At 42.0% G+C, this 15,633-nt stretch overlaps 1 protein-coding gene across 1 annotated transcript; it reads left to right on the top strand.

The window, feature by feature from the left end:
* The first annotated feature begins 264 nt into the window (after nucleotides 1-264).
* LOC132766739 (killer cell lectin-like receptor subfamily F member 1) lies at nucleotides 265-12,718 on the top strand. Its single transcript, XM_060761047.2, has 6 exons — nucleotides 265-784; nucleotides 7,369-7,470; nucleotides 8,712-8,861; nucleotides 10,285-10,439; nucleotides 10,752-10,864; nucleotides 12,283-12,718. Exons 1-6 carry the CDS (start codon nucleotides 703-705, stop codon nucleotides 12,419-12,421), a joined length of 741 nt encoding a protein of 246 aa, XP_060617030.2. The 5' UTR covers nucleotides 265-702; the 3' UTR covers nucleotides 12,422-12,718.
* Nucleotides 12,719-15,633: the final 2,915 nt, after the last annotated feature.

Genomic DNA, 15,633 nt, shown 5'->3' with positions numbered 1-15,633 from the left:
CTTAATGGAGCTTGACAGTGCTTTAACTGTCATTGTTCAATGTTTTGGAATCATAGAAGTTGAAATCTGACAGGATATTTCTCCTTCTCTGCTAAAGAAGTTTGTTGTCTCACCAAGTTGCATCTCTCAAGATGTAGTATAGAGTGATAGCCATTAAAACAATGTCAAATGGCATTGAGTCTATAACGTATATACAGTACACCTTATGCATCCTACATTTTCCTACTAAGATGTAATTGCCTTCTTTGATTGTTTAATTTTGGCTCCAACATGAAACCAGTTTACAAAATTTCACACCAATCAGATGCAGAATGCCATCTTCAGCACACTGGGGTTGCAATATGAATTCGCTTCATTTCTTGATGGGAAAAGGGAGAATAAATTGGTTAAAATGTGGACTGGGGAGAAGACATGCCTCCCAACAAGAATGTATCTTTGAGGCTGGTTGCGTGATCTTCCCTCACCACCATTTTTGGAAATGAAACTCCACTGCCAGGCTTCAATCTTCAAGAGCAGAGCAGAGGTGCTGACAGGTGGTCAGACAGACTTTGCTTCCTGTGTGATTCGCTTCCTTTTCTCCAGGAAGGGGTCAGCCAGCCTTTCTTATGCAGAGCTGAGCTTCAGATACAAAGAAGTACTCTGCCTACCTCTGTGTCCCAACATGCAATTTCTAGCAAGGTGCTAAAAGGTGTCTCCCTAGAAATGGAGGATGAGGAGGGCTACGTGGCTCTTAATGTTTGCACAAGGAAAGGGCGGCAGCTTTACCCAGGAACTCAGGAACCAAGTAAGTAAGAGCTTCTTCATTTGAACTGGTTTTCTATATTTGAAGTGTTGTCCCAATAGTTTTGTGGATCAGTTGCACCCACAATATGTTTCTATTGCTTATACTAGCTGGAGCTAATGACCATTGTAGTTCAGAACATCTGGAGAATATCTGGTTGCTGATTTCCTGCCTTAGCACAGAGTAGAAAATATGTTGTCCTGAAGATGGCTTTAGGTAGTTGTATCCAGCAGTCCATAATGAGGAATGATGGGAGTTGCAATCTGACAATATCTAGAGGAGTTATTTCTATTGCCGGGAACTGTTCCATTATCCAGGTGGAGGCCAAAAGAGAGCACTAGATGGAGACGATAGTCCATTTTATGGGGGTGGGGAGTTGAAGGAGGAAAACCATTTCCCCATTTTTGCTGGTTATTCCCTCTCCCCACTTCCCATTTCATAAATGAGCATTGTTTTCCCAATGGCAACATGGGTGGGGGGAATAACAGGAAAATAGGGGGAAATAGTGTTACTCCTTCAACCCCCTCCTACATATCTTTCTCTGTCTAGCATCCCTTTTTGGCCTACATCTGGATAATGGAACAGTACCCTATTGCTGTGTTCGCATATCCTTTCTTCAGCAGAAAAGATGTGATCCGTGGTGGTGCAATGAGTTAACTCTTGTGCTGGCTGAACTTCTGACCTGAAGGTCGGTAGTTCAAATCCATGAGACAGGGTGAGCTCCCATTTGTCAGCCCCAGCTTCCCAAGTGGGTACATGAGAGAAGCCTCCCACAAGGATGGTAACACATCCGGGCATCCCCTGGGTAACGTCCTTGCAGATTGCCAAGTCTCTCACACCAGAAACAACTTGCAGTTCCTCAAGTCACTTCTGACATGATTTTAAAATGCACAGAAGATATAATCTGCTTATCTTCTTGTCCATCCAGTTTACTCCTATAGCTGCCACATATATTAACATCTAGGTAGTATCATATTACCAGGTTCTAGGAGAACCTGCATAATTTTATTTTCTTTTGTCATGTGGTTGTTCATTTGTGAGAGAAGCAGTGTTGAAACAATTGAAGAACATATCTGACGGACAGCTGCTGCTGAACAAATTTGTTCACATTCATTCACAAAAACTTACACATGAATTAGGCTGAAGAACTGACTATTGAATTTTTCTGGGGAACCTAGAGGCTTCTAGAGAGAACATATTCATCAAGTCATTGAGTAATGAAATCCACAAAATTTAAACCTGCAAATGTGGAGAGTCAACTATTTTATTGCTGCTGAATAATAATAATAATAATAATAATAATAATAATAATACCTTTATTTATATTTCACCCTCCCTCCCCGAAAGAGGGTGGAATATAAAGAAAAGATTGCAAACATTCAATGCCAGATCCAATTCATAAATAAGAAACATAAAACAAACTACGTTACCAGTTTTACGCAGCAGTCAAACAACTTAAAGATTTAAAATGTGATCTCTTTGTTGCCATGGCTAGATGTGACCTCTAATGGGCATCCTATGTGTTTTCCCCGCATTCTTAGGAAGTTATTTATCCCATGGTAGAGGCATATTTGAATGTTATTGTCTCCCCTTTTTGCAAGCACCACAAGTTTAGTATCAGATTACGGTAGGTTTTTTCTCCCCTACCTCACTTTCTTTTTGCATAATCATCATCATCATCATCATCATCATATTATTATTATTATTATTATTATTATTATTATTATTATTATATCTATATAAATAAAAAAATGTAATGTTAGTTTGTGAGATTAACATAACTCAAAAACCACTGGATGAATTGGCACCAAATTTGGACACAATATCAGGTCAACAAGTGACCATCACTCATAAAAACACTGAAAAACACAGTGAATGAGACTTAAAAGCCAAAAAACAAACATTACATTACAATGCATGTGCATAACCACACATATATATGGAAACACAAATATATGCTGCTGTGGGCCAGAGTGAAGAGAGAGGGAGCCAGGGGACAGTTCCACCTTGTAGATATATAATTTGGTTCCCTTCCTGTTTTTATCTTATCGTATTTATTTATCACTAGCTTGGGGACCCGGCGCTGCCCGGGTTATTAGAGAAAGTGGGTAATGGCGGTTCTGTATGCCAAATTTGGTCTTTCTTTGTCATTGGATAACGGCTGCATTGTTTTCAGGAAGTGAGTGAAGGAACTTGAAGTCCCATCATCCATTGTCCGTCCTCCTCCAAACAGCATCGGGATGTAGAGTGGGTCAAGGTGGCTCTGTGTGCCAAGTTTGGTCTTGATCGGACATTAGTAAGGGTTGCAGCAGTCTTGGGAAGGGAGTGGAGGGAGTGGAGGTACTTGAACTCCCATCATCCATGTTCTGTCCTCCTCGAAAGTGCACCAGGATGGAGAGAGGGTCATGGGGGCTCTGTGTGCTAAGTTTGGTCTTGATCAGTCATTGGATGAGGGTCACAGCAGTCTCAGAAAGTGAGTTAAGGTACTGCAAGTCCCATCATCCATAGTCTCCCTCAAACATCACCAGAATGTTGAGTTGGCCATGGGGGCTCTCTGTGCCAAGTTTGGTCTTTATTGGTATTTGGATGAATGTCACTGTGGTTTCAGGAAGTGAGTGAAGGTACTGCAAGTCCCATCATCCATTGTCCGTACTCCTCCAAACAGCACCAGGATGATCGGACATTAGTAAGGGTTGCAGCAGTCTTGGGAAGGGAGTGGAGGTACTTGAAGTCCCATCATCCATGGTCTGTCCTCCTCGAAAGTGCACCAGGATGTAGAGTGGGTAATGGGGACTGTGTGCCAAGTTTGGTCTTGATCAGTCATTGGCGAGGGTCTCAGTGGTCTCAGGAAGTGAGTGAAGTGACTGCAAGTCCCATCATCCAATGTCAAATTCTTCCAATCCGCACCAGGATGTAGAGTGGGTCATGCGGGCTTTCTGTGTAAATCGTGGTCCTGATCCATCATTGTTGGCAGTTGTAATGGTCTTAGGAAGGGAGTGCAGGTATTGCAAGTCCCATCGTCCATGGTGCATCCTCCTCCAAACTGCACCAGGATGTAAAGTGCATCATGGAGACTCAGTGTGCCAAGTTTGGTCTTTATCGGTAATTGGATGAGGGTTGCAGTGGTCTCAGGAATTGAGCAAAGGTACTGCAAGTCCCATAATCCATGGTCCATCCCCGGCCAAACCACACCAGATGTAAAGTGGGTCATGAGAGGTCTATGTGCCAAGTTTGGTCCTGATCAGTCATTGGATGAGGTTAACAGCTGTCTCAGAATGTGAGTGATGGTACTGCAAGTCCCATCATCCATGGTTGCAGTAGGATGTCGAGTCGGTCTTGCAGGCTCTGTGTGCCAAGTGTGGTCTGTATTGGTAATTTTCTGACTCAGCCCCCTCTGGCCTTTTCCTTTCCTCTCTTTGTCATCTCGGAATCTTGGAATTGAGGCTGGCCAATCAGAGACCATATGCAAATTTCCTTCTCATGACTCCGTTTCTGTCATGAACTCTTTTCTCCACCAGGGGCTCCTCTTGAAGCTGGCCAATCAGAGACCATATGCAAATAGCACCGCTGCCCAGCCAATCGGAATCTTTGAACTTTCAGGCTGGCCAATCAGAGACCACAGTAGCAGCCAATCAGAAAGCGAGCACATACACCGCCACACTTTTGTCCTCCGCATACAAGTTTTGACTTTTATTATAGACTAGCTTGGGGACCCGGCGCTGCCCGGGTTATTAGAGAAAGTGGGTAATGGCGGTTCTGTATGCCAAGTTTGGTCTTTATTGGTCATTGGATAATGGCTGCATTGTTTTCAGGGAGTGAGTGAAGGAATTTGAAGTCCCATCATCCATGGTCCACCCTCCTCCAAACAGCAGCAGGATATAGAGTGGGTCATGGGGGCTCTGTGTGCCAAATTTGGTCTTTATCAGTCATTGGATGAGGGTCGCACTGGTTTCAGTAAGTGAGTGAAGGTACTGCAAGTCCCATCATCCATCTCCAATTTTTTCCAAATGACACCAGGACATAAAGTGGGTCATGAGAGGTCTATGTGCCAAGTTTGTTCTTGATTAGTCATTGGATGAGGTTCACAGAGGTCTCAGAATGTGAGTGAAGGTACTGAAATCCCATCATCCATGGTCAACCCTCCTCCAAAACTGCAGCAATATGTAGAGTAGGTCATGGGGGCTCTGTGTGCCAAGTTTGGTCTTGATTGGTCATTAGATGAGGGTTGCAGCAGTTTTGGGGAGTGGAGGTACTTGAAGTCCCATCATCCATGGTCCGTCGTCCTCAAAAGTGCACCAGGATGTAGAGTGGGTTATGGGGGCTTTGTGTGCCAATTTGGCCTTGATTGGTCATTGGATGAGGGTCGCAGTGGTTTCAGTAAGTGAGTAAAGATACTGCAAATCCGATCATCGATGGTCCATCCCCCTTAGAACTGCATCAGGATGTAGAGTGGGCCATGAGTACTCTGTGTGCCAAGTTTGGGCCTGGTCTGTGATTTGTAGGGGCTACAATGTTCTGTGGGAAGTGAATTGGGTGAAGGTACTGCAAATCCCATCATTAGTGGCCCATCCTGCCCTGAACTGCACTGGAAGTCCCATCATCCGTCCTTCTCCAAACAGCATCGGGATGTAGAGTGGGTCATGTGTTCTTTCTGTGTAAATTGTGGTCCTGATCCATCATTGTTGGCAGTTGTAATGGTTTTAGGAAGGGAGTGCAGGTATTACAAGTTCCATCGTCCATGGTGCATCCTCCTCCAAACTGCACCAGGATGTAGAGTGTGTCATGGAGACTCAGTATGCCAAGTTTGGTCTTTATCGGTAATTGGATGAGGGTTGCAGTGGTCTCAAGAATTGAGCAAAGGTACTGCAAGTCCCATAATCCATGGTCCATCCCCGGCCAAACCACACCAGATGTAAAGTGGGTCATGAGAGGTCTATGTGCCAAGTTTGGTCCTGATCAGCCATTGGATGAGGTTAACAGCGGTCTCAGAATGTGAGTGATGGTACTGCAAGTCCCATCATCCATGGTTCATCCTCCTCCAAACTGCAGTAGGATGTCGAGTGGGTCATGGGGGCTCTGTGTGCCAAATGTGGTCTGTATTGGTAATTGTCTGACTCAGCCCCTGGTCTTTTCCTTTCCTCTCTTTGTCATCTCGGAATCTTGGAATTGAGGCTGGCCAATCAGAGACCATATGCAAATTTCCTTCTCATGTCCCCGTTTCTGCCATGAACTCTTTTCTCCACCAGGGGCTCCTATTGAAGCTGGCCAATCAGAGACCATATGCAAATAGCACCACTGGCTCAGCCAATCAGAATGTTGGAACTTTCAGGCTGGCCAATCAAAACGCTGGCACATACTCCTCCCGTCGCACCGCCACACTTTTGTCCGCCGCATACAAACTTTCACCTTTATTATATACATAGATATAGATATAGATGTCAGGGGCAGACCAGACAGTTGCATTGCATTTTTAACAAACAGACAAACAAAACACAAAGTTTGCACACTTGGTAGTTGATTAAATGTCCTTTGATTAGTAGCTGGCCACTTGGAGTGCCTCTGGTGTTGCTGCAAGAAGGTCCTCCATTGTGCATGTGGCAGGGCTCAGGGTGCATTGCAGTAGGTGGTTTGTGGTTTGCTCTTCTCCACACTCGCATGTCGTGGATTCCACTTTGTAGCCCCATTTCTGAAGGTTGGCTCTGCATCTCGTGGTGCCAGAGCGCAGTCTGTTCAGTGCCTTCCAAGTGGCCCAGTTTTCTGTGTGCCCAGGGGGGAGTCTCTCATTTAGTATCAGCCCTTGATTGAGGTTCTGGGTTTGAGCCTGCCACTTTTGGATTCTCGCTTGCTGAGGTGTTCCAGCGAGTGTCTCTGTAGATCTTAGAAAACTATGTCTTGATTTAAGTCATTGACGTGCTGGCTGATATCCAAACAGGGTTCAGCCGGAGATGTCATTTTCAGTGGAACAATGGATCTGCTATGAATTTTAATCCAAACTTTAAGAGCTATCCAAAGCCTTGGACTTGTTTGGAGATAGATCTCAGGACTTGGCTATCACCTTATAAGTACAGGTTAAAATGCAGTGGGTTCAAGATCTTGCATATCATCTAAAAAACACTTGCAAACTAAGTGGCTCCTGACCTGGGAGCCACCACCATCCCTACAGGTCTAATGAAGAGCATTTGCCAATGGGACAGAGGTTCCTCACTTTTGGTGCACAGAGTTCATTATAGATTCATTTTTTAATTCTTTTTTGTGTGCCAGGGGCAACTTGAGAAACTGCAAGTCACTTCTGGTGTGAGAGAATTGGCCATCTGCAAGGACATTGCCCAGGGAATGCCTGGATGTTTGATGTTTTACCATCTTTCTGGGGGGCCTCTTTCATGTCCCCGCATGAGGAGCTGGAGCTGACAAAGGGAGCTCATCCATGCTCTCCCTGGATTTGAACCTCTGACATATTGGTCTTCAGTCCTACCGGCACAAGGATTTAACCCATTGCGCCACTGGGGGCTCCTTTTTTTCAAAATGACTTATTATCATTGTTGCATGTATTGAAGCCAAGATCATTCTTTAAACATTGGTTCTTATAGAAACCCAACTGAGCCACCAACGCTGGTGTCAGATCATTATTGGAGCTGGAGGTGTTGTTTTCCTTCTTCTAGCAGGAGCTGCCATAGCTTTGCGAATTTTTGGTGAGTAGTGTTTCTATGTTATACATTACCCAATTTGCACTAAAATAAAAATAAGTCTGAAAGGACTACTGTGTAAGCACATTCAAAGTAAGGCACATTTCCTCCCACCACACAACTAAAACCCACTCAATGACATATCTATGGTCCATCAGCTCCACTCCATTTGGAAGCTCAGTCCAAGTAGATGTCCTTCCATAAGACAGAGCATCTGGATGGATTGTCTAGCTTTTTCACAAGTGTGTGATGCTACCATGAACCAATAAACAGATCTTTTACAGCTTCTTTTACTTGGTTCTTTTTGCTCCACTACCTCAGTGATCAATTTAGATGCCCTCAAGGAACTCATGCAATGTGAGGGGCTTGAGGAATGCAAGGATGGGGTTAAAATTGCTGGAAGAAATATTAACAACCTTAGATATTCAGATGATACCACTTTGATGGCTGAAAGCGAGGAGGAGCTGAGGATGTGAGAGCTGGGCTATAAGGAAGACTGAGTGAATGAAGATTGATGCTTTTGAACTGTGGTGTTGGAGGTCCCTGGTTAAGTGGTCCCTGGTCAAGTGGTCTCTGGTGAAGTGGTCCATGGTCAAGTGGTTCCTGGCCAAAAAAAGATTGTGAACCACTGCTTTACATAGAGTTCCCGCATTGAAGGGTTTGGACTAGATGTCTCAAAAGGACCCTTTTAGCTCCATGATTCTGTGACTCTTTGATTCCATCTCTCCAGATTCATCCAGCAGGACAATGTGATCTTTCTACAATAAGACCCTAATATTATTGAATTTCTTTTATTGCCTCTCTTGTTCCCAAGAGCTGTAGGATTATGGCTTGTTGAATCTATTTTGACAGGATACAAACCCTCCCTTGCATATCATCTAAAAACACCTGCAAACTAAGTGATTCCTGACATTGCAATTCCATATAACAACTTTAGTTCTGCCAGTGTTTTAAAATATCTTGGTCTGATTAAGAAACCTGTGGCATCCAATGCTTATAGAGAACTTGGGGGCTTATTTGGTTGGTCTAATAAAACATTTTACCACAGTAAAAATTCTGGTGTCTTACCCAGTATAGACTAAAGTCCACCTGCTATGCTTCGTTTTGTGTGACTTGAAAATACTGAAAATGTAACGAAATGTATGGAAAAATGATGAAAATAGCATATTGTTCATTTCATGTAAACATTGTTGGTGGGTTACGTATTCTGTGTGTAGTAATCACTAAATGGATGTTGCTATTTCAAGCTTTTCAGACGAGGCAATATATAGATGCTCTGGAGAAACCTTCTGTCTCTCAAGAACTCCGCAATGGCACAGAAGATAAGACGAGCCTGGAGAATGTCATCTCTCACTTGAAACGATTTTTGTGTAAACCTCTTCATATCAGCTTAACAGGTATTCGTATTTTCTCTCAGTGACAAAAGTAAGAAAGGATAGACTATCATAGCAATTTTCTTAAATTTCACAGAAGCTATAATATATCAAAGCTGTGCAGGGTTTGATTTTTCTGAAATGCACAACTTTATGGTTGTAATAAATATTGTTGCAACCACAGAATATTAATAACAACAGTGTTACTTTTGATGTTATTAACATATGATGTTATAGTCAACTTCTCTTCCCTTTTCCTAATTGTGTATCTGGAGAAGTTTGGTTCCAGGAAAACCTCTGCCTCCCAAATTTTGTGTATTGTGTAGATTGCTGTAGTAAAAACGATGACTCTTATATACAATTTCAAGATCAAGGTTTTTCCTCTTGGAATCTTAATATTTTCAAATCATGGTTGAATGCATGGATATGGAAGGAAGACTATAATACGTTGCCCTCTAAATGTCAATCACTCTGAGACACAAAGAACTCACTGCAAATAGGACTCAGATAACTGGGAAATATCTGAAGCCAGACTTTTTGGAGCCTTTCTAAAAGCTGCATAAGATGTGTCTCAGGATGTTTGTGATTAGATCTTGGCTGCTTAAACAGAGAGCTATAACTGTGCAGCTAGTACATCTTTTCTCCCTTATCCTATTGTGGGGGAAGAAAGGATATACTAAGTGATGGGAAATGCAGGTACCAATGGAAGATGGAGTCACTGAAGCATAGACAGAGTTTGGTGAATGAAGCAGAGTAGCTGCAAAATAGAAACTAAAATAGAGCCTTTAACGGCTTCATTAAACTACAAAACCCAGAATTCTGCAGGAGGCAGAAACCGGATTTAAAGTGGATTAATTCTCTAGTGTGATGAAGTAGGCTTTAGACACCACTGCATTCTTGGAAAATACTTTGGACTGGGCCTGAATTAAAAGAGAAGGGGAAATATTTTTTTTAAAATTTTTCTGGTCTGAGCAGAGTGATGGCTTCATGGTCCGTAAAGTGGCGAATCCACTTAATGTAAACTTTAAAGGAGCTAACCAAGGTTCTGAGGATTTAAAAAAACCTTAGCATTTTGGATTTCTCCTTTAGAATTTGAACTAAATTCCAAGCTAGATTCACTGGCAGGTTAACATGGAAGCAGCAGCTACTCACTATTTTAAAAATCTCTCCCCTCATTGTTGCTATTAGCCTCAGTTGATAAAAAAAGTCAGATAGCTATAGTACACCTATCTTTGCTCATCTCTCTGTTTAATAGCAGCTTTTGTTAAAGGACTTCAAGATAATTTAGGAAAGTGACATGTGGGAAAGGAAATATGTGAATAACTAAATCCACAAAAGTCCAAGCCTCAAACGCGGAAAGCTGCCAACTTAGAACACATTCTCGTGTAGTCACAGTGGTTCAGAAATACAACAATTTATATTCCCATTCTTTTTCCCTCCTTTTCAGAGAGCTTTGAGTGCAAACTTTGTCCACAAAATTGGTTCCGTTATGAAAACAAATGCTACTGGGTCTCCAAAAAACAAGGAACTTGGAATAAGAGCCAGGAAGACTGCAAAGCAAAAGACTCTCAGATGCTGGTGGTACAGAATCAGGATGAAGTGGTAAATCCAAGCAGACACAGTTGCCCTTTAGTTTCAATAGGGCAAAGGAAAAGTGTGGGAGTCTGTAATATTAACAAGGAGTTTAAAGAGTGTGCATGAAGAAGATTGCATGAGCTAAATTAATTTATAGTCAAAATGATACATATGCATAATGGCCAAGACACAACCCATTTTTAGTCCAACAAATATTGTGGCAGTTTGGAAGAATAGCATGTAGTAAATGCTGAAATATCTTGATTGTGGCTATACTTATTTGAGGAAGGAGGAGCAATTCTATTACAGCACAAGCAGAACTTTTTTTTCTGCTTACAGGATTTTATTCAGAGTGTTACTGGAGAAACACAGTTGCTATGGATTGGACTGACAGCCACATTCCCTGAAAAAAACTTAATCTGGATGGATGGTTCCTCCCTAGATGAAAAACGGTGAGTATTTCTACTTAGTATTGTCATCAAAAGTGGAGAAAAATCATCTTCTGTGCTGAGAAGCTTTGTCATCCTTAGATGTCCTCCCAATTGAATCGCCTGCATGTCCTTATGGGCACCTTTTATTACCTCCCCCTTTAAAGCGGTACCTATTTATTTACTCACATTTTTTCAATCTGCTAGGTGGGCAAGAAGCTGGGGCTGATGCTGGGTGCTCACCCAGTCCTGAACTGCCAATCTTTCAGTCTGTAGGATTTTCTGCAGCTTAGCAGTTTAACCCGCTGTGCTAAGCCCAGCCCCTTAGAAATTGAGATGAAATCTTCTAAATAGGGGCACAGACAGGAAAACAAACACCACAGGGGTGTTCCCTTCCCTATGCTATCCAAAGCTTATATATATATAGATATATTTGGCTGGATTTACAAGTAAAAATGTACCTGTTCTCATAAATTCATCTTAAGAACATACCTACAGAACCTATCTTGTTCATAACTTGGGGACTGCCTGTATATGTAATCTCCATTTGTCCATTAGGGTAAAAAAGTTGTCCCCAAACCTGGTAAAGGATCATTATGTAAAATAGGATGAACTAGCTAGGGTAAATGGAAAGAAAGAAAGAATGAAATTTTGTCAAGAGGAAAGAGGAGAAGTACCTTCTGATAAACTGAACTATAACCCCTGCCCTGACCAAACTCTGCAAAAAAAAAAAGTGTCCTCGGAAGCACTTTATTTTTCACCTACTAGTGCAATTAAATCCTACTTTCGTCCCTCTGATCCCCTGTCCAGATACATTACATTGCCTTCTCACCCAGTGTTTTAAATTTTTTAATCTTTGCTATTGGCCCTGCCCACTGTGATTTATTTTCTGTGTTTAAATTATTGTGATTTTATATTGGTTGATGTGCTTTTTTATATTGTCTCTTGTATTTTATTTTTTAGTTTTTATTTTATTGTCGTATGTTGTTCATTTGCAGTGCTGTATTGTAGGGCTTGGCCATATAGGGAGATGGTGGCGGGGTAAAATAAAGTTTTATTTATTACTAGCCATCCCCTGCCACGTGTTGCTGTGTCCCAGTCTGTGTATATATGTTTTGTGTGTATATATGTGCATGTGTATATTTGTGTATATGTGTGTTTGCATAAATATATGTGTGTGTGTGTGTGTGTGTGTGGTTTTGTGCATACGTTGTAATGTATTTAATGTTTTGGCTTTTTAAGTCCCTTCCGCTGTGTTTTTCAGTATTTTTATAGTTGATGGTCATTCATTGTCCTGATAGGTGTATTGTGTCCAAATTTGGTGTCAATTCGTCCAGTGGTTTTTGAGTTATGTTAATCCCACAAACAAACATTACATTTTTATTTATATAGATTTATTTATTCTACTAAAATCCAGCACTGTTCTCTTTTCTCCCCTGCAGACTGCAAGAATTGGGTCCAGTTGAAGCAAACAGCTGTGGGATGCTGAATGGACAAAAGATTATAACTGAAGCCTGCAGTACTGTGACCACATGGGTTTGTGAGACAGAAGCTTTCGATTTCAGTGGTTACTGGGCTTGAACCAAACTTCTGTGTTGAGCATTTTCACTGAATTTTCTGGGTGAAGAGAACACAGCAAAAAGCAAGCTAGCTCTTTTTCAGGGAATGAGAAATAAAATCTCTAGGTATAATTGACCTAATGGAAATAAGCAGGGTTATTGCCTTCTTTCCACCATTTACTTTGCGTTTACATTTGTAGTTGGCCACTAGTGGAAGCAATACCTTTCAGGTTGCCATGATGATTTTGCACAATGCCTGCAGTTTGAAGGGCTGCACATTATCTTGGCATGGGACAGCCAGCTCGCTTGCACCAAAGGGCACATCCATCTCTAGTGCCACATTTTTAACAAGGGGCATATCATATACACTTTAGAATTAATGCAGTTTGATATCACTTGAACTGCTGTGGCTCATTGCCATAGAATCATGGGAATTGTAGCTTTACAAGACCTTTAACCTTCTCAATCAAAGAGTGCTGGTGCCTGACCAAATTACAAATCCCATTATTTTTAACAAGAATAATGGCAAGTAAAATTGGATCAACCTACATTAATTCTAGAGTAAAAATACATCCAATATATTTTGTTTCATGTCAGCAGCAACTCAAGAAACTGCAAGTCACTTTTGTTGTGAGAGAATTGGCCATGTGCAAGGATGTTGTCCAGGGGATGCCTGGATGTTTTACCATCCTTGTGGGAGGCGTCTCTCATGTCCTCGCATGGGGAGCTGGAACTCACAGAGGGAGCTCAACCCTCTCACCTCGTGGTCAGCAGTGGTCAGCAGTTCTGCCAGCACAAGGGTTTAACTAAATACGCAGATGTCTATAATATGCCAAGAGAAGAAAAGTAGGTATATAGTGTATGTAATGAACTGACCACTTCTGTAGAACTTCTCTTTAAGTTATTGAATTTAGCAACACTTCACTCAAGTATTACCATACCATTGATTCTCTATTCATTTTAAATAACAATATTGACAGAAAGGGAATTTGAAACAACAAAACACAGTTTCACTACAGACTTGATAATATTCTCAAGTGTTCCCGAAGCTCTAAATCAAATTACTAACACACTCTTAACATCAAGATATACATTCTAGTAACACTTTACATCAATATTATTATACAAAAGTGGCAGTAGTTCAAGTTCTCCATATGAGTAATGTCAACGTCGAGTTGCTCTTGAATGAGTTCCTTCCTGCTGTGTAACAGAGTAGTTGTTACAGTCCTTTATCAATGTTTATCAAGGTTGTTATTTCTGGATAACAGGGATGGCCAAGAAATCCCTAATGCCGGGGCGAGTACAACTGGTTTCCCGGGTACAGGCCAGTTTCGATACTTCTTCAGGTAGTCTCCCTGTTTGCTTGGCTCTGCCTTCTTATTCCTTCTTGTACATATAAAGATATAAAGGAAAACTACTAGTATACTAAGTAGTACAGTTGAACTAATATATACCATACTAAAAATAGACATGTAGAAAACACTCCACATTGATGTATATAATAATAAATGATCTTAGTATTATGGTCATAACTTACATGTCCATGCAGCATCTTTACATGTGGTGTTCTTTAATCAGTTGCGAGCACTCTAATGTATTATAGCAGGTTCTTAAGTACTGGAGGATCATTAAGAGAAAATAGGTACTATGGGATCATTAAAGGTAACAGCTGAATTCTAGTTTGTCATTCAAACCTTGAGGTGTTAATGTCTTTAATTTGTGGATTCAAAAGGTCTCCCTATGGAGAAGTAATTTCCTGCTGTCCATATGAGTAGGGGCTTCTGGTTTCTCTAAGACATAATACTTAAGGTCATTACTGCTATACTACAGCTTCTGGAGTTTGCCTGCCTGGACCAACACTTGTCCCAAACTGCCATCACTCAAAAACTGCCATTTTCTTTACAAGAAGAATGGGGCAGAGAAGTCTTTAGATTCAAGCAGGCCAATCATCAGGTCTATCCACCTTTCACCCATCTTGTGAACTTCGTTACAAACGCAGCTATGCAGCTCAACGACCCACAGACGAGATTTCCAACTCTTTATGGGACTCCAAGGACAAATAGGCCCATTAAAGAAGCCAAAAAACCTGCCAAAGACAGCAGCACCAAAAGAAACATTGCTGTCAAGGCTATGGAGACCAATCCATCTCCAGCTGATGCCAAGACAACACCAAAAGAAGTTCTGTGCCCACTGCACGCAAAGCCCCACAGTTTGGCCGACTGCAGAGAGTTTGCCAAAAAGCCTCATGCAGAGGCACCCTCTGTAGCCTGCATGCAGCTGTGCAGCAACTCAAATAAAACTAGAATTTGCCATCCCATCTGTTTGGTGGAAGTCTATCCAGCCAGTAAGCCATGGATGAAGAAAAGAATGTACATGGCCCTTGACAACCAAAGTTCATTGGCCACTCCTGACTTCTTCAGATTCTTTAAAGGGCAAACAAAGACTATTGAATATTGTATTTCAACTTGTACAGGCAGACAACGGAGACAGGGCCGCGTTGTGTCAGGATTTGCCATTTCGCCATGTGGCAAAGAAATTCATTTTGAGTTACCTGACCTTATTTAGTGTGCGTCTATCCCATGAAATAAGGACCAGATTGCCACCAGAGAGATGATGCAAGCGCACCCTCATCTGAAAGGACTACAGGACCTCATTCCACCCTTTGAGCCAGATATTGACATAGTTCTGCTCATCAGATCGAACTGCCCAAGCCTGATGAGCATCAGAGCAGAAAAGAGAGGTCCTCCTGGTGCACCTTTGGCACAGAAGACTCCTTTAGGATGGACCATACAGGGACCTGTATGTGTTGACAGGATGCATCCACCATCTTCTCTGTGTCCAGATCAGCCAAACACTGTTAGTTGTGGCAGAGTCACCCTCATGCAGAGTTGCCTCAGTCACATTTCTGTTTGCTACCAAGAAGTTACATCTGGATTTTCAATCCATCTTCAATGATTCCCGGGATGATGAAAACACAGCGCTCTCCCGAGATGAGCAAGCGTTCTTGGACATCATGAACGCTGAGGTCACTTTTAGCAAGGAAGGGAACTGGATCGCCCCTTTGCCCTTCAAAGCAAACCAGCCTACCCTGCCTTCCAACAGGCTGGTAGCAGAGAAGAGGCTGCAAGAGGCCACTTGGCAGGGCAGCCATTTTAAAACAGTCAGTCTGTAGTCAGTGAACTACAGGAGAGGCTGGTTCTGTAGTAGTGAGAACCAGGAAGGTAGTCTATAGTT

This window comes from Anolis sagrei, chromosome 2, assembly GCF_037176765.1.
Source record: "Anolis sagrei isolate rAnoSag1 chromosome 2, rAnoSag1.mat, whole genome shotgun sequence".
Lineage (NCBI taxonomy): Eukaryota > Metazoa > Chordata > Lepidosauria > Squamata > Dactyloidae > Anolis > Anolis sagrei.
Note: the sequence above shows the minus strand (reverse complement) of the source record. Positions and strands in the feature narration are given on the sequence as shown.